The 23,902-nt window shown below is 41.7% G+C and overlaps 1 protein-coding gene across 1 annotated transcript; it reads left to right on the plus strand.

Annotated features, from left to right (window-relative positions):
• Positions 1 to 406: 406 nt before the first annotated feature.
• tpp1 (tripeptidyl peptidase I) lies at positions 407 to 9,927 on the plus strand. Its single transcript, XM_024135400.2, has 13 exons — positions 407 to 523; positions 930 to 1,001; positions 1,111 to 1,250; positions 1,393 to 1,543; positions 3,025 to 3,146; positions 3,293 to 3,471; positions 3,809 to 4,007; positions 5,871 to 6,059; positions 6,573 to 6,645; positions 7,011 to 7,131; positions 7,456 to 7,614; positions 8,075 to 8,200; positions 8,980 to 9,927. Exons 1-13 carry the CDS (start codon positions 498 to 500, stop codon positions 9,121 to 9,123), a joined length of 1,701 nt encoding a protein of 566 aa, XP_023991168.1. The 5' UTR covers positions 407 to 497; the 3' UTR covers positions 9,124 to 9,927.
• Positions 9,928 to 23,902: the final 13,975 nt, after the last annotated feature.

Consider the following 23,902-nt stretch of genomic DNA (forward strand, 5'->3'; position numbering starts at 1 on the left):
GATGGTACAAAAAAATACAAATGCATGTTTTTTTCTTTGTATTATCTTTTACCAGATCGAATGTGTTATATTCTACATTTCACATTTTCACAACTTCCTTTCAAATGGTATCAAGAATATGCATATCCTTGCTTCATGTCCTGTGCTACAGATTTGGGTACGTCATTTTAGGCGAAAAAAAAAAAAAAAGGGGCGGATCCTTAAGAGGTTTTTTAAAGCATAAGTTTCACAAATCTTGTTCATTGCACCACTCATACAAATGTGGATTCTAATGAGTCATTTATTTTGGAAATTCGAAAGTAAGAAGAAGCACTATGTACTGCAAAAAGCTGATGGCAACATCATGGGACTTGAGCGTTTACAGCATTTGTCCTTTATGYCGTTAACTAGTCACGTGACAGGCTACAGCTCATATAGTCATGTGATGAGGAATCGCCACTAATATTATCCAGCAAACAACAATTCGAAAACAAAGTCGTTCCTTGCGTTGAGAGTCAATGAATGTCACCAAAATGAGGATTCTGTAAGTATTTCCATGATATAATTCTCCACATGTTTGATTGTTTAGAATAGGACAATAATAACTACTGAAGTCCTTGTGGTTTTTGCTTCTAGCTAAAAGGCTAAATTGTTGACCTATTTTACATGAAGACCTTTGAGCTATAACGTTACTTCCTTCTTAACTAAACTATTCTGGAGATTTTGTTTTGTTCACGATTTCAACTGAGGGAGTTGTCGAGAATCTCTGCAACCTTGTATAAGCAGTAGCGCAGATCCTTTGTTTGGCCCAGAGTTCAAACGTTTTCAGAATGTTGTACTTTAATTTACCAGATGTATAATGCTCTCGCGCAATTTAAGACATTTATGAATGGTTTTCTCTGATTTTGTTTTTTTAAACACCCTCTTTTTTTWWAAATGTTTTATTTTAGGTTGGCCTTCTGTGTCCTCATATGCAGCTCATTGATTTTGAGTCAACATCTTGAGGCTGATCAGGACATCTTGTGAGAAAACAACCCTAACATTGTAAAGCTTTTGAAAATGAACTGCTACAATGTGTGATTTTTTTTTTTTTACCATCATTTGAAGCTACTTAACATAATGTATTTTCAGGATACCAGTAGACTGGACTCGTGTAGGCAGGATCGACCCCACAGAGAAGTTGGAGCTGACCTTTGCTTTGAGGCAGCAGAATGTGGATCAACTGGAACACCTGCTGCTACTGGTTTCGGACCCTGGGTCGGCACAATATGGTAGAAATAATTGATCATGCGGCAAACATTTTAAGCCATTTGATTTTGAAGCGATTAAACTTCCTGACTTTTATCCCCTCTGATAATTGATTTTGCATTACCATGTACTCCTTTAATGCACTGTCAATTCTGTCTGTTTTAGGCAAGCATCTGACTCTAGAGGAGGTGGCCGCTCTCGTACGTCCATCCCAGCTGACCCAGAAAGTGGTTCGTCACTGGCTGCAGAGTCACGGGGTCACAGACTGCCAGACCATCCTCACTCAGGACTTCCTCCAATGCACCATGAACACGCAGTAAGGGCCTCTCTCAAATCACATGCGCCGACTACAAGTGTAGACTTTACTGGGAAATTCTTGCTTAGAAGCCCTTCCCAATGATGCAAAGTAAAAAAATATATATAATAGTAACACGAGGAATAAAGTATATAAGAATAAAGCTATATACAGGGAGTACCAGATCAATGTGGATTTGAGGCCTGCTTATTGAACATCTCATTCCAAAGTCATGGACATTAACATTGCGTCCCCCCTTTGCTGCTATAACAGCCTCCACTCTTCTGGGAAGGTTTTTCACTAGATGTTGGAACATTGCTGCGGGGACTTGTTTCCATTCGTCCACGAGCATTAGTGAGGTTGGGTGATTAGGCCTGGTTCGCAGTCGGCATTCCAAATCATCCCAAAGGTGTTCGATGGGGTTGAGGTTCAGGGCTCTGTGCAGGCCAGTCAAGTTCTTCCACACCGATCTCAACAAACCATGCTGAAACGGGAAAGGGCCTTCTCCAAACTGTTGCCACCAAGTTGGAAGAATTGTATTTTTTTTTAACCTTTATATAACTAGGCAAGTCAGTTAAGAACAAATTTGTATGTCATTGTATGCTGTAGCATTAAGAGTTCCCTTCACTGGAACTAAGGGGCCTAGCCCGAACCATGATAAACAGCCCCAGACCATTATTCCTCCTCCACCAAACTTTACAGTTTGCACTATGAATTTGGGTAGGTAGCCTTCTTGGCATCCACAAAACCCAGATTTGTCTGTCAGATGGTGAAGTGTGTATGTCTTGTGAGTGTGCATATGTAACAGTATAATTTTAGACYGTCGCCCCGACACGGGCGTGAACCAGGGACCTTCTGCACACATCAACAACAGTCACCCACGAAGCGTCGTTACCCATCGCTCCACAAAAGCCGCGGCCCTTGCAGAGCAAACGGAAACCCTACTACAAGTCTCGGAGCAAGTGATGTAACCGATTGAAACGCTATTAGCGCGTACCCGCTAACTAGCTAGCCATTTCACATCCGTTACACAGTCAGTCCGGGTAACCATTTAATTAACTATTTAGCAGTCTTATGGCTTKGGGTAGAAGCTGTCTTGAAACCTGTTGGTCCGAGAGCCGAGGCTCCAGTACCATTTGCTGATGTTGACTCGCTCACTGACATAAGCTACTTCACACAGTTTCTCAGTGTGTCTCCATACAAATTCTTAAATTATTGGGTGAAGTCATTATTGTTGGTAACAAAGTCAGTGCCACATTCAGTAGTGGAGCATTACAGATAGAAATGTAATGAATAGAGCTGATTCCTGACTACATGTCAGATGTATATTAACTCTACATAATATATTTATATCTGAACGTTCCACAACGCTGTTCACTGCTGGCACAGGTTTTACCACCCATGTCTGGGCCCAAGAAAAACAAATCCTAGATCAGCATTCCTTTGAGATGCTTTATGAACACAGTCCCTGAGAGTGAGGCTTTCTACTTCTCCTGTTTCAGAGTGGCAGAGGCCCTGCTTCCAGGCATTGAGTTTCACCGCTACGTAAGAGATGGCATCTTCCTGGTGAGGTCGTCATCTGCATACCAGGTGCATGAGGATGTTCTCCAACATCTTGACTTTGGTGAGCAGCAAGTTCATCTTGACTATTTCTGAGGTTATCGACAGTAATGCTGTTATCTTATAGCTCGKCTTGTAATAGTATAACAACAAATAAGTTAAGAGTATGACAAACAATGTTATGGATGTGATTTGTTTTTCCACCCATAGTTGGAGGTGTTCACCGCTTTCCACCCAAGGGGCAGGGCCTCAATGAAGTCTTGACAAAGAGGAGACGGTCTGGAGCGAAGTTTCATCTTGGAAACACACCCGCCACCCTCAGGTCTCGCTACAATCTGACCGCAGCGGACGTGGGTTCAGCTCAGAACAACAGTCAAGCCGTGGCTCAGGTATTTGGCCACTTGTTTCGTCAATACAATGGGACAGCTGTGTCAGACTAGAACAGCTGATAGAAAATACAGGGGGCAAACGTTTTGCCTCATTCTAACAATGAACTTGCCTGTCTGGCATAATGTGAAATGGGAATCTAAAGGCTCAATTCAATCAGCCCACTTTGCTCAGTAGCTCTTTTTCCCATGGTCAAATGAAATACTAAACTGATCTTTGGTACTGTATACAAACCTAAAACTACTGCCAGGTAGACCCCCCCTCACAAAGGGTGAAATTTGTATGGTGGATATGGTTTGATTGAATTCCAACATAGCTGTCATCTTATCATCTGTCCAGTTCTTGGAGCAGTTCTACCACCCTGCTGACCTGGCTGAGTTCATGACTCTGTTTGGACGGAGTTTCCAGCACCTGTCTAAGATTGACCGGGTGGTGGGTGTTCAGGGAGCAGGGAAGGCCGGTCTGGAGGCCAGCCTGGATGTAGAGTACATCATGAGCACAGGGGCCAACATATCTACATGGGTCTTCACCAATCCAGGTATACTAACAATGACAAACCAGAGTGTGAATGTAGCCTTAGTCACGTGGCCTGTGCAAAAAAAGGTTTATTTTCATTTTAATCATTTTGCAGACGTGACTTAATAAGTTAATTGAACTAAGGAATTTGAGATGACCGCATATCATCATTGTCGCAAGTAGGCTAAAACCTTTCCAAAAAAGCTCCTCGCAACGGCCACAATGCTAGTGAGGTCAAATACCCAGTGGTATATWTTTTTTTTGTTGCCTCTTCCAACTGTATCTTCAGCTATGTCTCATTATATTACCAGTCAAAAGTTTGGACACCTACTCATTCAAGGGTTTTTCTTTATTTTTACTATATTGTAGAATAATACTGAAGACATCAAAACTGAGACGACACACATGGAATCATGTAGTAACCAAAAAAGTGTTTTAGATTCTTCACATTTGCCACCCTTTGACTTGATGGCTTTGCACACTTTGCATTCTCTCAACTAGCTTCACCTGGAAGGCTTTTCCTATAGTCTTGAAGGATTTCCCAAATATGGTACTTCTTGGCTGCTTTTCCTTCATTCTGCAGTCCATCACATCCCAAACTATCTCAATTGGGTTGAAGTAAGGTGATTGTGGAGGCCAGGTCACTMTCCTTAGTCAATTAGCCCGTCCACAGCCTGGAGGTGTGTTGGATCATTGTCCTGTTGAAAAAAAAATGATAGTCCCACTAAGCGCAAACCAGATGGGATGGCGTATCACTGCAGATTGCTGTGGTAGCCATGCTGGTTAAGTGTGCCTTATTCTTAATAAATCAGTGTCACCAGCAAAGCATCGTCACACCTCTTCCATGCTTCACGGTGGGAACCACACATGCGGATATCATCCGTTCACCTACTCAGCGTCTCACAAAGGTACGGCGGTTGAAACYAAAAATCTAAAATTTGGACTCATCAGACCAAAGGACAGATTTACACCGGTCTAATGTCCATTGCTCGTGTTTTTTGGCCCAAGCAAGTCTCTTCTTATTGGTGTCTGTTAGTAGTGGCTTCTTTGCAGCAATTCAACCATGAAGGCTTGATTCACACAGTCTCCTCTGAACAGTTGATGTTGAAATGTGTCTTGAACTCTGAAGCATTTATTTGGGCTGCAATTTCTGAGGCTGTTAACTCTAATGAATTTATCCTTTGCAGCAGAGGTAACTCTGCGTCTTCCTTTCCTATGGCGGTCCTCATGAGAGCCAGTTTCATCATAGCGCTAGATGGTTTTGGCAACTGCACTTGAAGAAATTTTCCAAATTGGCTGACCATGTCTTAAAGTAATGATGGACTGTCGTATCTCTTTTGCTTATTTGAGCTGTTCTTGCCATAATATGGACTTGGTCTTTTACCAAATAGGGCTATCTTCTGTATACCACCCCTACCTTGTCAGAACTGATTGGCTCAAACGCATTAAGAAGGAAAGAAATTCCACAAATTAACTTTTAACAAGGCACACCTGTTAATTGAAATGTATTCCAGGTGACTACCTCCTGAAACTGGTTGAAAGAAGAGTGTGCAAAGCTGCCATCCAGGCATGGTGTGGCTACTAGAAATTGAAATATAAACTATATTTTGATTTAGCACTTTGTTTTTTACTACATTATTTCATAGTTTTAATGTCTACACAATKTTTTACTATTTTCTACAATGTAGAATAATAAAGGAAGAACCCTGGAATGGGCAGGTGTGTCCAAACTTTTGACTGGTACTGTATGTTCATACTAATATACCACTTTAGAATGAAGCAATGTATTGGGGTTGCACTCTTAGTACAGGTAGGTAGTATGCTGTTGAAACAGCCTTTTTCTGATAGTRGTTTGGTAATGGGATACTGCTTGACTGCTCCTCAGGTCGGCATGAGACCCAGGAGCCATTCCTCCAGTGGATGATGCTGCTGAGCAACATGACAGACATCCCTTGGGTCCACACCATCAGCTACGGGGACGATGAGGACAGCTTGTCCTCCGCCTACATGATGCGCATCAACACTGAGTTCATGAAGGCTGGCGTACGGGGCATTTCTATACTGTTTGCCTCAGGTTAGTCTGTGCTAGCCTGGGCCCAAATCTGTTATGCCAACACCAATTGTCATTGTCAAGCATTTCACGTGACGATGACCAATGGTGTTGGCAAAAGTGCACAACTAGTTCTGGAACCAGGCTAAGTCAGTGCCACTTTAAAAAAATGATGACATTTTCTGTTTGACTTCTTACTTAGAAGTGTTTACGATCTTGATCTAGTAGTCGGTGACAGCAGATTTTAATATGATGTAGACTATTTGAATAGTTCAAACTCAAGCAGGTGTTGTGGATGTTGTAAGAAGTGAGGTGGCCTTGGTTTTTGTGATGCTGCCATTTAGTTACTCTGGAAATGTGTGTGTAATATCAGATGAGTCAGGCAGGCCTGACATGAACAAGTCACCATGTATAATTGAGTAAATTGACTACTAAAATTGTGGACAAGTTTTTTTTTTTTTGTAATCCATAAATTATCTTGAGTAAGATGATGATTTCCTTGACGTTCGCTTTCATACTTGAACTGTCTTGCCTCAGGTGATAGTGGAGCTGGCTGCAGACACTTGACCAAAGGAGAGAATTCTTTCCGACCAAGCTTTCCTGCATCAAGGTGAGTCATTTCCACTGTCGAAATAAACTAATGGCACTTGCATTATTTGGGTATTCATTGTTTTATTTGAATCCATGAAGTGTGAAAAGTATTCAATCCAGATGCGGGTTATAGGCGTTGCGGTTTTTAAAGGGAATTTCGATTGATTTCACATGTGCAGTGTTTAATGTGGCAACAGCCTTTAAATGCTGCAGTGCAATGATGTGTGCCCATCTGAGGTGAAATACTTAGTCTTGTCTCTAAACTAGTCAACAATAGTCTATTTTGTAATCTGAAATCAATAGAAGAAAACCAGTGTCTTTGTGGGGTCGGTTTTCCAGTCCATACCAAATCTGTTCTCTGAAGTTAAGTTTATATGCTTTCAGCCCATACGTGACGACAGTGGGGGGAACTTCATTCAAGAATCCATTCAAGGTCACCTATGAGGTCACTGACTACATCAGTGGCGGCGGCTTCAGCAATGTTTTTAAGATGCCGGACTACCAGGTATTAAGAGTGTCTATACAGGACATAAACCCACGGATACTGCCATAGGTTTTCCCAAATCTGCTTTTTTATAGTGATCTTTAGAATTTGAAAAACTATATGAACTTAACTGAGTAAAAAGACTAACATGTATTCACTATCAGGTTAGGTACACAAAGGTTCTCAACAAATGAGGTCCTGTCTACTGGTAGAATTAGCCATCACTGATGCACACTAAATAATGTGTGAAGTATTTATTTCCGTATGGTTTATTTGGTTAGAGACTGATACCAACACGTTGATTGTTTGTTCAATCATCTGATAGCCTGTCACTTTTTGCCACAGGTCGGTGCTGTGGAGGGTTATCTGAAAGCAGTGTCGGGTCTCCCTCCAAAGACGTACTTCAACACCAGTGGACGGGCCTACCCAGACATAGCCGCTCTCTCAGACAACTACTGGGTGGTCACCGACAGGGTACCCGTCCCCTGGGTGTCTGGTACTTCGGTAAGAAAATAGTATCTCATAGGGTGAATCTCCAAAAGTATATTTAGTTGATTCCTCATGTCCTCTCACAACCTCAACAGATTGGAGAAGATCCGAGGTTCCTTCTCTCAAACCCCCAATATACTTTGAGAAGGAGGCAAAGAATGAACTCAAGACTTTTTTAGATTCCCCTATAGACTTTTTTTTCTTATCTCCCAAATACAAAAGTTTAACTATCTGTGAAATATTATATTTACATTTTTAGTTATTTTAGACTCTCTTATCCAGAGCGACTTACAGGAGCAATTAGGGTTAAGTGCCTTGCTCAAGGGCACATCACACATGTTTCACAGTCGGCTCGGGGATTCGAACCAGCAAACTTTCGGTTACTGGCCCAATGCTCTTAACCATTAAGCTACCTGTCGACTCTTGATCATGTAATGTATTAACAATTAATATTTACTCCCATGTTGTTGTTTAGGCCTCCACCCCTGTGGTTGGAGGAATCCTCTCTCTGATCAATGACCAGCGCTTTCTGAAAGGCCTGCCTTCTCTGGGCTTCCTCAATCCCCGCCTGTATCAGCTGCAGGGCCAGGGACTCTTTGATGTAAGTCACTGATCATTAGATATGGAGAAAGTAAGACTAGTTTCTTGTTGTGTATGGTAGTGTCATGTATTTATCTTTGTGTATATTCACAGCAGTGGTGTAAAAACTACCCAATAGTCATACTTGAGTTAAAGTAAATATACTCTAATCAAAACTAGAGTAAAAGTATTTGGTTTAAAATATACTTAAGAATCAAAAATAAATGTAATTTCTAAAATATCTTTGCGTATTAATCACTCCTAACCACACAGCATTTACTTATGGATAGCTAGGGGCACACTGTAACACTTAGACATCTTTACAAATGAAGCATTTGTGTTTAKTGAGTCCGCCAGATCAGAAGCAGTAGGGATGACCTGTGATGTTCTTTTGATAAGTGGATGAATTTAACAATTTTCCTGTCCTACTAAGCATTCAAAATGTAACGAGTACTTTTGGGTGCCAGGGAAAATGTATAGAGTAAAAAGTACATTATTTTCTTGAGGAATGTAGTAAATGAAAAGTTGTCAAACATAAATAGTAAACTACAGATGCCCAAAAAAACKACTTAAGTACTTTACACCATCTGATTCACAGCAATGGAGCATCTTGTGTAGGGGTCCTAGAGTTCTGCGGATGTACTGCAGGGGATCTGCAGCCAGATTAATGTATATAATTTGAGAACCTCTGATTTAGTGTTTTTTGTATTCTGAACACCACCAAAAGATGGCAGTAGAGAAGAGTCATTGCGTTGCTCCTGTCATTGCATTTACTGACTGCTTTCTGTTCCTACCCCCAAGGTGACTGATGGTTGTCACCTGAGCTGTCTGGACGAGCAGGTCCAGGGGCAGGGTTTCTGCGCGGCACCGTCGTGGGACCCAGTCACCGGATGGGGAACGCCCAACTACCCTGCTCTGCTGGCTGCGCTAGTGTTGGAGAAATGAACGCCTGGGGCTCTGTTCAGAAAGTGGAAATGTAACGAAGGTAGTGTGTGGAACAATCTTTTGTCTGCGGTGTAGAGTAGGGATTGATACAATCCTACTTATTTGTTACATTTCTAGCTGCAACATTCTGAACGTTTCACCTCAGAATACACCCCTGACAATTTTGAARTATTTCAGCTGCCTGCTTATATGGTGTCTAGCAATGTCCCCTTCCATTGTAAATTACACTGGACAGATACTTTATTTTTAAATGGAAAATGCAATTTTGGCGTATCCTTCGTCTCAGGTTGTTTGATATTTTTTGAAGGATGGACTCATTTAATGTGGTCAGTGATGTAAAATGTACATTCTCACTGTTACAAGTTCATCAGTCAGCCATATGATTGTAACCAGATCAGGTGGGGTAATCAATGACTTGGTACGTAGGCCGGGGGGATAAAACAACAAACACCTGTTTATCTTGTTTATGCATGCGTGTTCTGATAAATATTTCTGCTCAAAGGGKGGTAAAGTTAGGCCCATGCTATACATTTATCTGAATCTTGGGACAAAGTTTTGTATGAGGAGAGAAGCAACATTTACCACCATGGCGTTACTGATTTTAAAATATGTTCTGCTGTGCTTGCACACAGAGGCCTATACCAAATACTTACCGATTTAAATCTTGATGTGCTCATTGAACAAATTAATTCTGCTAATCTCTATCCACCAGAATTGTTGCACTTGTTTTTACTTTTTAATAGATTTTGGGGGAAATGGTCCATGCAATGTATTAAAGACTGCATATGTCACATTGATTGTAAACATGCTTGTTAACTTGAGTTTTTGCCTTTAGGAATTAAACTGTGTACTTACTGGTGGTGAAATTGTATTTCATTCTGTGTATCTGTAATTAGACTGAATAGTGACAATCAACCACAAATGGATATAAGAACAGGATGACTATCCATAGGTCACTGTCTGAGTATCAAACTGCAGCGCAAAATCAGATGTGTGGCAGAGAAAGGGAAAAAAAATTAAATGTGGCATTCTGACCATTTAATTGAAAAGACATGTTATAAATACGTTTTAACATTGTAAAACATTGAAATTAAAGGTTTTCTTGCAAATTCAGCAGGCTGTGGTGTGAAATAGGCTTTAAGAAGTGCCTTTATTTTATTACTCATCGTTAATGCAGTCTTTGGGAAAGTCAATTGAATGCATTCAACTGAAATGTGTCTTCCGTATTTAACCCAACCACTCTGAATCAGCACCCTGTACAGAACCAATCAGTCTATGAATCAGTGGGGCGCTGCCTGACACTTTTTTTACCACGGGATAGCCTGCTAATATGACCAATAGTAGGGCAGAAGATTTCTTGAGTGCAATTCAATCTGTATGTATATATATATATATATATATATATATACACACCTCCATTTTAAAAGGATTTGCAATAGCAGTCCTTTTGGTTTAAATTTCACGGGAACCATGGCATGGTGTCATTTCCTGTTTTCAGAGCTAGGCTGCGTCTTAATTTATTTGGCTGCATCTCCTGTCTGTCTTAAAGGTACTAGCCCCGACAACCCACCCCACCCTTAAACATGAAAGCCATCTGACCCTAGCGTCTTGAAATGTTTGCACCCTCTATAGCCATTTTGGTCTTTAAAAACCCAAATCTAAGAACGTTTGAAAGTGTTTTTCTGTTCAGATTTATCCATTGGTCTGACAAACATGCACGCCATGAACCGCTTTCATTGTGCTTCTGCATTGCTTGCTCGTTGGGGTTTTAGGCAGGGTGTCTGTAAAGCTCTTTGTGATGCAGTTTTACAACTGATGTAAAAAGGGCTTTATAAAATACWTTTGATTTGATGATCTCTAACTTGTGAGCATTGCAAATGTAAAACTTAGCACAACTGCCAGTGTGGTTTATTTTGTTCTGCAATAGATTTAATTAGGCCCTTAATTATGTTGTAGGCAGCACAGTTGGACGTGGAAGTTTGGACCTGTCAGATAAAGGAGACCCTCACAGGCAAGAGGATGTTGTTCCATACCTGCTAGAGATACGTGGAAACTCTCGCAGAACAACAGTAAGTCGCGTAAGTAGTTGCTGCATCTCTGACCTAAGGTTTTATCCCATCTCTAAACACCCCTTTCTGTCTGGCTTAGCCCTACCAGTAATGACTGCCACGTTCCTATACCTTGCTGTGTCCTGGTCCCTCAATCTCTTGGCTCTGCATAGCTACTCCCTGTTACTTTATACACTTATCACCACCTCCTGCTGTCACCTGACCCTTTCCACTACATATCCCAGAAACATGAGTTCCCCCTCCCCTGCTTAATCTATTCTACAGTTGTGGCCAAAAGTTTTGAGAATTACACAAATATAAAAGTTTGCTGCGTCAGTGTCTAGATATTTGTCAGATGTTACTATGGAATACTGAAGTATAATTACAAGCATTTCATGAGTGTCAAAGGATTTTATTGACAATTACATGAAGTTGATGCAAAGAGTCAATATTTGCAGTGTTGACCCTTCTTTTTCAAGACCTCTACAATCTGCCCTGGCATGCTGTCAATTAACTTCTGGGCCACATCCTGACTGATGGCAGCCCATTCTTGCATAATCAATGCTTGGAGTTTGTCAGAATTTGTGGGGTTTTATTTGTCCACCCGCCTCTTGAGGATTGACCACAAGTTCTCAATGGGATTAAGGTCTGGGGAGTTTCCTTGGGCCATGGACCCAAAATATTGATGTTTTGTTCCCCGAGCCACTTAGTTTTGCCTTATGGCAAGGTGCTCCATCATGCTGGAAGAGGCATTGTTCGTCACCAAACTGTTCCTGGATGTATGGGAGAAGTTGCTCTCGGAGGATGTGTTGGTACCATTCTTTATTCATGGCTGTGTTCTTAGGCAAAATTGTGAGTGAGCCCACTCCCTTGGCTGAGAAGCAACCCCACACATGAATGGTCTCAGGATGCTTTACAGTTGGCATGACACAGGACTGATGGTAGCGCTCACCTTGTCTTCTCCGGACAAGCTTTTTTCTGGATGCCCCAAACAATCGGAAAGGGGAGAATCAGAGAAAATTACTTTACCCCAGTCCTCAGCAGTCCAATCCCTGTACCTTTTGCAGAATACCAGTCTGTCCCTGATATTTGTCCTGGAGAGAAGTGGCTTCTTTGCTGCCCTTCTTGACACCAGGCCATCCTCCAAAAGTCTTCGCCTCACTGTGCGTGCAGATGCACTCACACCTGCCTGCTTCCATTCCTGAGCAAGCTCTGTACTGGTGGTGCCCCAATCCCGCAGCTGAATCAACGTTAGGAGACGGTCCTGGCGCTTGCTGGACTTTCTTGGGCACCCTGAAGCCTTCTTCACAACAATTGAACCACTCTCCTTGAAGTTCTTGATGATCTGACAAATGGTTGATTTTAGGTGCAATCTTAGTGGCAGCAATATCCTTGCCTGTGAAGCCCTTTTTGTGCAAAGCAATGATGACGGCACGTGTTTCCTTGCAGGTAACCATGGTTGACAGAGGAAGAACAATGACTCCAAGCACCACCCTCCTTTTGAAGCTTCCAGTCTGTTATTCAAACTCAATCAGCATGACAGAGTGATCTCCAGCCTTGTCCTCTTCAACACTCACACCTGTGTTAACGAGAGAATCACTGACATGTCAGCTGGTCCTTTTGTGGCAGGGCTGAAATGCAGTGGAAATGTTTTTGGGGGATTCAGTTCATTTGCATGGCAAAGAGGGACTTGGCAAYTAATTGCAATTCATCTGATCACTCTTCATAACATTCTGGAGTATATGCAAATTGCCATAATACAAACTGAGGCAGCAGACCTTGTGAAAATTAATATTTGTGTCATTCTCAAACTTTTTGGCCACGACTGTACATGAAGTCTTCTGACCTGTGTGCCAACACTTCACACTACATAATCCACTCAAATGGATTTAGCCTTCCTAACTGGATAGTTTTATGTTGATGCTTTCATACTGTTATATTTTCGCTTATATATTTGTATAATATTTTCTAGGTCTGACATTATGTCCCCGTCAATCACTGATGATAGGAACGCTCAGTTGACTACTCGGCTTGAAAGGTAAATCGCTTTTTTTAGTATGTCTCCATCATATTTGTCCCACTGTATTGGGGTTAGTCAATGGAGGTTTTAAACATAAATGTTCACCTTTCAGCCTGGAGAAAAGGTTGAAGGCCATGAAGAAGAGAAACTGGATTGTACGCTGTTTTTTTCAACACTGTGCAGCGATTTTGGAAAGTCTGCAGACTAAGATGACTCTGTCTACTGGCTGCAATCCATAGGCTGGTCCTGTAGCGCTCTTTCTATTGTGGCCTGGTCAGAAAGTATGCAGGTACTGCAGTCAATTCAGTGTTGTTGAACACTGCATCACACCCTAGCATATCACTGCTGTTATCTAAATCTCATTCACCCAGGTGCTTTGAACTATATGAAAGATTTCTATCATAATTCAAGATTTTTATTAACATTTCTTAAAATTGTTTTTCAGATGGACAAACCGTTGCTGTGGCTCTCCAGAAAAATCAAGTGGACATGAGAGTATAAAACAGCAGATCAACGCCTACAATTGAAGGAACAAGTCACCTCAATTCCACCCAAGACTGGAGTACGTGGATGTTCTCCAGAAAGACCATACAGTCTGGTCCAAGGTGTCCAACAACTTGGGGGACAGTCTGCTCTGGGCAAAGCAGCGTGCAGTGATGCTGCATAACATGTGCCTTAGGGCAGCAAAGGAGAAGCACCTTATACAAGCAGACCTACAAAATTGCCTTTTTTTTATTGCCAGAGAGAGTTGGGGCTTTTTGAAAAGGCCCTTGCTTCTCTTGGGCAGTGTGAGGCTGAGCCAACACGCTTTCACCTGGGTAACTCTGTGCTGCTCCGAAATAAAATGCAGAACATATTAAAGCTCCAGCAAGCATTTTCAATGTTGGCTAGTGATGGCTCGGTCAGCACAGATGTAGAGGAGGACAGTGATTCAGAAGATTGAGGAATTAATGTCTGTCTGTGTTTGCGTGTGAGTTCTATAGGGACAAACTATACACTGAGTATTCCAAACATTAGGAACACCTGCCCTCAGAACAGCCTCAATTCATCGGGGCATGGACCTGTACCCCTGCACATTGACTCGATACCAGTACCTCCTGTATATAGCCTCGTTATTTTATTGCTACTTTTTTTTACTTTATTTAGTAAATATTTTATTAACAGCATTGTTGGTTAAGGGCTTGTCAGTAAGCATTTCACGGTAAAGTCTACACCTATTGTATTCGGCACATGTGAAAAATACAATTTGATTTGACTCTACAATGTGTTGAAAGCGTTCAACAGGGATGCTGGCCTATGTCGACTCCAATGCTTCCCACAGTTGTGTCAAGTTGGCTGGATGTCATTTTCCCTGTTCCAGGCCCAGCTCCACTCCCATCTCCAGGCCCAGCTCAACTCCCATCTCCAGCTCTAGGCCCAGCACCACCCCCAGCTGAAAACAGATATTCTAAAAATCAAACATTTGCTCCATCTTTTCATAATCAGCAGACATATTGGCCCAGAAAATAATAAGTGGTAGATGGCCATATATAGCAAAGCCCACCGTTGCCCTTTAGCGAGAGCAGTGGCCACAATGGGTATCTGTTCAAAGGGAATGTCATGATTGTCTAAAGTAATGGGTCAAGCCACTGCCTGTACTGTACATGTCAATGTTGTTCATCTCAATGACCAAGACATTACAATTCTGCATTGAAACATTGTAGAGAGTGTTGCATCTTACTTATTGTGAACTTGATGCCACGGCCTGCCTCCAAAATGGTAGATAGTTGGTCCATGCCATAGTGGGAGGGCTTTTTTTAAAACTCTATTCCACCTGGCATGCCCTCTACTTCAATGACCACCTTCTTGGCAGCCACAGCCATATGGAACTCTGCCATGTCCACTTRCTTCATCTAAACAGAAACAGAAATAAGGCTTTAGTGAAGGAAAATCAAGTGTACACATTATTCCAAGCTTCTACCAGTGATCCAGAAATCTGCTTACTTGAATATCAACAATATAAACCAACAAGGCACAGCTACCACATATGTTTTTATAAATCAAATGTCAGCCCTCTCTGCCTGAGAATTTTTTTAAGCTTGCTTAAAAGCGGAGCAGGACCGTTATTTAATTGATGAATCACAGATCTACAGTACATTTTAATAGTCAAATAAAATTATACATACTATACTTCTGGTTGAATAAGGCTTGTACTCCTTGCACCCTAGCCTTGTCAAACCCTTAAACTTTGACTGTAAAGCTGCAGGTTTGACTAGATGTAACAAAAAGAGGCACAGTACCGTATGAGTGTGTTTAAAGGCATTATAGATGTATAATTTAGATGTAGGATCTTAATTTGAGTCATTTAAAAAAAAAAAAATTTAACCTTTATTTAACTAGGCAAGTCAGTTAAGAACAAATTCTTATTTTCAATGACGGCCTAGGAACAGTGGGTTAACTGCCTGTTCAGGGGCAGAACGACAGATTTGTACCTTATCAGCTCGGGGATTTGAACTTGCAACCTTTCGGTTACTAGTCCAACGCTCTAACCACTAGGCTACCCTGCCGCCCCGTTTGCTACGGCAGGAAAATAATCGTGCAGTAACAGGAAATGTGAATTGTTATGTGGCTAATAATAAATTGGCATTTTTGTCAGGGTTGCTACATATTTCACAAGGGAAAATCAAGTCTGATTTTTTAAATGTGTACCAAAAAAGTGTACAGAAAACTTGCCGATCAGATCCTGGCCCTGAACAAATTCCTTTCCCCTTCCAGATGAGGCTGTGCTGACTGGTATGGGGTCGTCGGGATTGTGAACAATGAATGCTGTGTCGACCCCCATACCTTCCAACTCAATAACCTAACAAAAAATTAGGTAGAAATAGACAAGATAAATAATAAATGAAATTAATGTCAAAAAATACAATACCTAAAAATCCTTATAGGAAAAGTGTTGTTGAAAAGACTGAAATCCTTCCATAAGAAAAATGCCTGTTCTCGGTATTTTAAATCTGTGTCTCAAATCTAACTCCATCTACCAAATCCAAATACTTTTGAGGTAAAAATGTCAACATTTCATGACTTACTATTGTGACCCTATATGTTGCCACCATTGATTTCAACTGTCTTAAATAAAATTTTACTTTTAATGCCTTCCCCTGCAACTCCTGACCTCCTGCCTGTAGCTTGCAGGCCTCCTCACTGTAATGGGCTTTTGTGGCAGGTGGTAATGCCTGCCAATGCCTGCCATTTGCTCTGGGTACCAGGTGTTAAGAGACGCGGTTTGGCGGGTCATGTTTCGGAGGACGCATGACTTGACCTTCGCCTCCCGAGCCCGTTGGGGAGTTGAAGCGATGAGACAAGATCGACAAAGGGGGTAAAATATAAAATAAAGACTGCACAAACCTTTTGCTTTAGGGTGATCCCTCATAAACAGGTTGTAAGCTGACACGTTACATGTGTAGAGCTTCGTTTTATTTGAGGGACAGACTCTGGGCCAATTTTCTTCTTTCATTCCCTAACCAATTCTAGAGGAAACAATAGGAAGATAACACAATAGTCAATAATACTGAATCACATTTTCAAATCAGAGCAATTGCACATAATACTTTATTAAAAGAGTAGACAAAAATATTGCTCCACCAACTCAGCTTTTTACCGAGCAGATGATGTGAAAAAGGAGCGCTTATATAAACTAGAGGCAAAACACAAATAGCCATGGGAAAAGTTTAAAYAACTTGAGAATTACCATTATTATCACAACAGCAGAGGATAGGATCCAGGATTTGAATGTTCTTTTTTCATGAATTTGAAGTCATAACCCTCTGATAGCTAGCCAAGGGGCAGGGGTATGGAGACCTGACAGCAGCAGTTGGTACTGTCATATAGTGGGTGTGTCTTAGTAAAATTGTCTGGATTTATGGATGGTTCTTGATTTGTAGAGTGATGGGATGCTTTGAGACTTGGCACTGCCGAACCATACCACCCAAGGAAGCAGAACGTTAGGATTCTTTCAATGAATGTCTTATTTAAAAAGGTGAGGCCAAAGGAAGTAGTCCTAAGCCAAATGTTTTGCCCAGAACCCACGGAGATATTACAAAAAAGACAAAACCATTTCTTATGTTCACAGAATACAAAACAGAATGACCCTCACCTCCATCACTCTCTGACAGGCGACTCTGGGATGCTGGCCTTCTACGCAGAGTTGCAAAGAAAAAGCCATATCGCAGACTGGCCAATAAAAAGAAAAGATGGGCAAAAGAACACAGACACTGGACAGAGGAACTCTGCCTGGAAGGCCAGCATCCCGGAGTCGCCTCTTCACTGTTGACATTGATACTGGTGTTTTGCAGTTACTATTTAATGAAGCTGCCAGTTGAGGACTTGTGAGGCATCTGTTTCTCAAACTAGACACTCTAATGTACTTGTCCTCTTACTCAGTTGTGCACCGGGGCCTCCCACTCCTCTTTCTATTCTGGTTAGAGCCAGTTTACGCTGTTCTGTGAAGGGAGTAGTACACAGCGTTGTGTGAGATGTTCAGTTTCTTGGCAATTTCTCGCATGGAATAGCCTTCATTTCTCAGAACAAGAATAGACTGACGAGTTTCAGAAGAAAGGTCTTTGTTTCTGGCCATTTTGAGCCTGTAATCAAACCCACAAATGCTGATGCTCCAGATACTCAACTAGTCTAAAGAAGGGCAGTTTATTGCTTCTTTAATCAGGACAACAGTTTTCAGCTGTGCTAAGATAATTGCAAAAGGGTTTTCTAATGACCAATTAGCCTTTTAAAATTATAAACTTGGATTAGCAAACACAACGTGACATTGGAACACAGAAGTGCCTCTGTACACCTATGTAGATTTTCCATAAAAAAATCTGCCGTTTCCAGCTATAATAGTCATTTACAACATTAATAATGTCTACACTGTATTGCTGATCAATTTGATGTTATTTTAATGGACAAAAAAATTGCTATTCTTTAGGACATTTCTAAGTGACACCAAACCTTTGAATGGTAGTGTACATGTAGGTAGAGTTATTAAAGTGACAATGCATAGATAATAACAGAGAATAGTAGCAGTGTAGAAGAGGGTGGGGGCAATGCAAATAGTCTGGGTAGCCATTTGATTAGCTGTTCAGAAGTCTTATGGCTTGGGGGTAGAAGCTGTTTAGAAGCCTCTGGGACCTAGACTTGGCACTACGGTACCACTTGCCATGCGGTAGCAGAGAGAACAGTCTATGACTAGGGTGGCTGGAGTCTTTGACAATTTTTAGGGCCTTCCTCTGACACCGCCTGGTATAGAGGTCATGGATCGCAGGAAGCTTGTACTTGTACTGGGCCGTAGGCACTACCCTCTGTAGTGCCTTTCAGTCAGAGGCCGAGCAGTTGCCATACCATTGTTAGGTTATCATTTTGAGTAAATAACACAGACACTAGAGAAGCTGAATTAAGTTCAATTCTTCCCAAAGGGTCAATACAGCTGTAATTCAGACAAAAGACATTTCACACAAGCACTGATATTTAAACCCTTTCTCCTAGGCTGAGTCTTCTCCTACCCATCTGTACAAACATCGTTCTTTACTGCTAGGCAGGACACTAGTGATACGGGCCATACACTTTTATTTCTCCCTTAAGCTGCCATGACCTCACGGCTGGGTTTTTTGCAGATGCATGAGGTTACGACTGTTCAGAATGATGATATGATAAGAGGTAATGATTAATAAGATGACTATTTATCGATGAAATACATATATATATACCTTATAGAGGTTAATCCAGGAGATGGTAACTCTTTAAACAACCTCCTCCGTGGTGTCCCAAATCCTAATGAGTTAATTGTTACATGATTAATTTAATCAGGTAACAATTAAGCAGTTAGTGGATTAAATAAATAACAGTCATCAGATTAATGAAAATAAAGTCAGAACACTAGCGAGGTTGTTTCCATTATATGTTGGCTGAACCGGTACACTATTGTTATGTTACTGTGTTGTTATTGTAATGATGATTTTGCTACTGTTTGTAAATCATTTTGTAACAATGGGCTGTAAAATCAGAACAAGCTATACCAAGAACATTTACATGTACCAGGAATTTGACCTGGTGACATGGTGCTGATATACAGTACATAAATATTACAAGGGCTCATGTATTCAAGTATGCTGTGCTGGAGTATGGTGATGTTCAGCTTGTCAGTAGCACCAAAGAGCTAGAGAAGGAGCTTGAAGCGAGTACAATGCAGATGGGTATATTTTGCCACTCTGCTCCCCAGCTCTACCCTCACGTTTTTGGCCATGGATGGTGACTTTAACGGAACGTAGATAGGAAGCCATAATGTTACTCCTCAAAGACACGAAAGATCCAGCACCACTCAGAGAGCACTGACAGTTCACAGCTTCTCAGTTCCACCTGCTAGGACAAAGCCATTCCAACTATTTCCTACACTATCAAGACTATACTGGTAAAGATACATTTAACGTCTACATGATTCTATGATATATTCAAATAAAATTGTATTGGTTGCATACACATATTTAGCAGATGTTATTGCGAGTGTAGCGAAAAGCTTGTGTTACTAGCTCCAACAGCGCACAACACACAAATCTAAAAGTAAAAGAATGGAATTAAGAAACATATAAATATTAGGATGAGCAATGTCAGAGTGGCATTGACTAGAATACAGTATATACATATGAAATGAGTAAAACAAAATGTAGYCATTATTAAAGTGACCAGTGTTCCATGTCCACATACATAGAGAAGCTGAATTAAGTTCAATTCTTCCCAAAGGGTCAATACAGCTGTAATTCAGACACAAGCACTGATACTTAAACCCTAGGGCAGCAGCCTCTAAGGTGCAGGGATGAGGAACCGGGTGGTAGCCAACTAGTGAAAGTGACTAAGTTCAGGGCAGGGTACTGGCTAGTGATGGCTATTTAACAGTCTGATGGCCTTGCGATAGAAGCTGTTTTCCAGTCTCTCGGTCCCAGCTTTGATGCACCTGTACTGACCTCGCCCTTCTGGATGATAGCGGGGTAACCAGGCCATGTCTCGGGTGGTTGATGTCCTTGATGATCTTCAAATCAAATCATATTTTATTGGTCACATACACATGGTTAGCAGATGTTAATGCGAGTGTAGCGAAATGCTTGTGCTGCTAGTTCCGACAGTGCAGTAATATCTAACAAGTAATCTAACAAATTCACAACAACTACCTTATACACACACAAATGTAAAGGGATGGAATAAGAATATGTACATATAAATATATGGATGAGCTGCCGTCTGGGACAGCAGCCTTGCAAGGGTTAACATATTTAAATGTCTTACTCACTTCAGCCACGGAGAAGGAGAGCCTGCAGTCCTTCGTAGCGGGCCGCGTCGGTGGCACTGTATTATCCTCAAAGCGGGCAAAGAAGGTGTTTAGCTTGTCTGGAAGCAAGACATTGGTGTCCGTGATGTGGCTGGTTTTCTTTTTGTAGTCCATAATTGCCTGTAGACCCTGCCACATACATCTCGTGTCTGGGCCGTTGAATTGTGACATTTTGTTCCTATACCAACATTTCGCTTGTTTGATTGCCTTGCGGAGGGAATAACTACACTGTTTATAATCGGCCATATTCCCCCAACCTCTTTCCATGGTTGAATGAGGTGGTTCGCTCTTTCAGTTTTGCGCGAATGTCGCCTTCTATCTACGGTTAGATGTTATTGTCTGATGCTTCCCGGAACATTTTCCAGTCCACGTGATCGAAACAATCTTGAAGCGTGGATTCCGATTGGTCAGACCAGTGTTGAATGGTTCTTGTCACGGGTACATCCTGTTTGAGTTTCTGCCTATAGGACGGCACAAGCAAGATGGAGTCGTGGTCGGATTTGCCGAAGGGATGGCGGGGAAGGGCCTTGTATGCATCGCGGAAGTAAGAGTAGCAGTGGTCCACTGTTTCTGCTAGAGCGGGTACAACAGTCAATGCTGGTAGAATTTAGGAGGTCTTGTTCTCAAATTACCTTTGTTAAAATCCCCAGCTACAATAAACGCAGCCTCAGGATATATGGTTTTCGGATTTGGGATTTGTGAAAAAAATAAAAACGAGGCCAATAAATCATCTGAACCAATAATTCGAATCTGTTATGTTAACTATCCGTCGTAATACACCTAGAAATTATGAAGCAATTAAGACCATCTGGAACGCACCCGTGTAGGTTTTTCCCCCTTGCCGGCTCAGCAATTTGAACCAACCCGTGGGCTAGCAACGCAACCACAGCCTAGCAATGAACGCACCCGTGTCGACCTGCAACCTGGAACGCTCCCGCGGTCTAGCAACGAGACCACGGGCTAGCAATGTCAGTTAAGCTAACCAGCTGGGTCACGAGTTGCCGGAGCTCGTTCAGAGGTGAAGTTTAAAACTACGTTTTAAATATTTCTATTAATTTAGGAGCTACAAATGCAATGCACTTATTTATTAATGAACATTTTATAACGTGATCTCGCGTTATTGTGTCATTGTCAACACAGTACATCTACACCACAAAACGAAACATTGATTTTGAATGAAGTGGGTCAGGCGGCGCCCCACTGTCTGATTCATATCGCTTGATTTCTGATGATAGTTGTCGATCATATGATTGTATGGGGTGGAATCAGAGAGGTGCGGGGGCTGCCTTATGCCTTGACCATACCGACAGTGTCTTACGCAAAATAGTACACAGCATCATCTGGATTTGTGTGTAACAAAAGTCCAACATTCACCTTCTGCTAACATTTCTGTCAAACCGTCCACGCATAGTTTGTTAAATCCAACGTATGCACCACAGAACGTACTGCATCTGCAACGTAATGCTGCAAGGAAAATGCAGGGTTCTATTGGAAATGATTGTACTTCTGGTGTACCAAAATGCAACTCACAGTTGATGTGATCGAGGCTTTAATCGATGTCATCGGCGCCCATGGAGCAGTTGTTGGGGGGGGGGGGGTTAACTGCGTTGCTCATGGGCAGAACTGCAGGTTTTTCAACCTTGCCGGCTCAGCAATTGAACCAACAACCTTTTGGTTACTGGCCTAACGCTCTTAACTGCTAGGCTACCTGCCACCTGCTTATGAATGCACAAGCACCTTTTCCAGCCGACTATCGATAAAGAAATGTATTAAGTCGAACAAGTTATAACGCGTGTGAAGTTTCAAATGCATTCTGTCATTACTAAATGTGATAGGTATTTTTACATTAACCCAAAGATATGTTWAAAAATATTTAATCAGTTGTCGGCCTCAAATTTTTGCGAGAGGGAGGGAATCAGATTTAATTGGTACTCAATTTGCAGATCAGACACTTCATTCAAGATAATATGTTAGCCTGGTTTACAGGAGAATTATCTGACTTGATCCATAAACAAAATACACAATGGGCCAAAGCCAGAAAGGGTAATTCTCAGGCTGAATGGCAGTTATTCAGGGCACTGAGAAATTAGTGCACCTTGTTAACACGGAAATRCAAATCTAGCTTCTATTACAAATCTACCATGGCAAACCTCAATAACCCGACGAAATTATGGAAAACCATTAAATCCATTTTACCGAGATTGAGCTTTCAGAAGTTGTAAAAGGCACTCACATCTATTGATATTAAGAAAGCAGCTGGCCAGGATGAATTAAACCTTTATTTTCTAAAAATTGGTGTGGATATCATTGCTGCCCCTCTCACTTTCATATTAAATATTTCCAGACTTTATTTAAAAAGTCTGGATAGCAGCCTGTCACAACTTTACATAAGGGTGCCTCAATGCCTAGGCTTACCTCCACTGTATTCACATCCTACCATACCCTTGTCTGTATATTATGCCTTGAATCTATTCTTCCGCACCCAGAAACCTGCTCCTTTTACTCTCTGTTCCGAACGAGAGGATGACTGGTTGCTCTTCAAAAGTGCTTTCCTTTCCATCTTAAATAAGCATGCCCCATTAAAAAATGTAGAACTAAGAACATAGCCCTCGATTCACCCCAGACTTGACTAGCTAGCACAGAAACATCCTGTGGCGTTCTGCATTAGCATCGAATAGCCCCCACGATATGCAACTTTTCAGGGAAGCCAGGAACCAATTAACTCAGTCAGTTAGGAAAGCTAAGGCTAGCTTTTTCAAACAGAAATTTGCTTCCTGTAGCACTAATTCCAAAAAGTTTTTGGACACTGTAAAGTCCATGGAGAATAAGCGCACCTCCTCCCAGCTGCCCACTGCACTGAGGACAGGAAACACTGTCACCACCAATAAATCTACGATAATCGATCATTTCAATAAGCATTTTCCCACAGCTGGCCATGCTTTCCACCTGACTGCCAACATCTCAACACCCCCTGCAGCAACTTGCCCAACCCGCAAAAATTGTTGCAACTCCTATTAATAGCCTATTCAACCTCTCTTTCGTATCGTCTGAGATCCCCAAAGATTGGAAAGCTGCCGCGGTCATCCCCCTCTTCAAACGGGAAGACACTCTAGACCCAAACTGTTATAGACCTATATCCATCCTGCCCTGCCTCTCTAAAATCTTCGAAAGCCAAGTTAATAAACAGATCACCGACCATTTCGAATCCCACCGTACCCTCTCCACTATGCAAACTGGTTTCCGAGCTGGTCATGGGTGCACCTCAGCCATGCTCAAGGTCCTAAACGATATCATAACCACCATCGATAAAAGACAGTACTGTGCAGCCGTCTTCATCGACCTGGCCAAGGCTTTCGACAC

Source organism: Salvelinus sp. IW2-2015, unplaced genomic scaffold (assembly GCF_002910315.2).
Source record: "Salvelinus sp. IW2-2015 unplaced genomic scaffold, ASM291031v2 Un_scaffold358, whole genome shotgun sequence".
NCBI lineage: Eukaryota > Metazoa > Chordata > Actinopteri > Salmoniformes > Salmonidae > Salvelinus > Salvelinus sp. IW2-2015.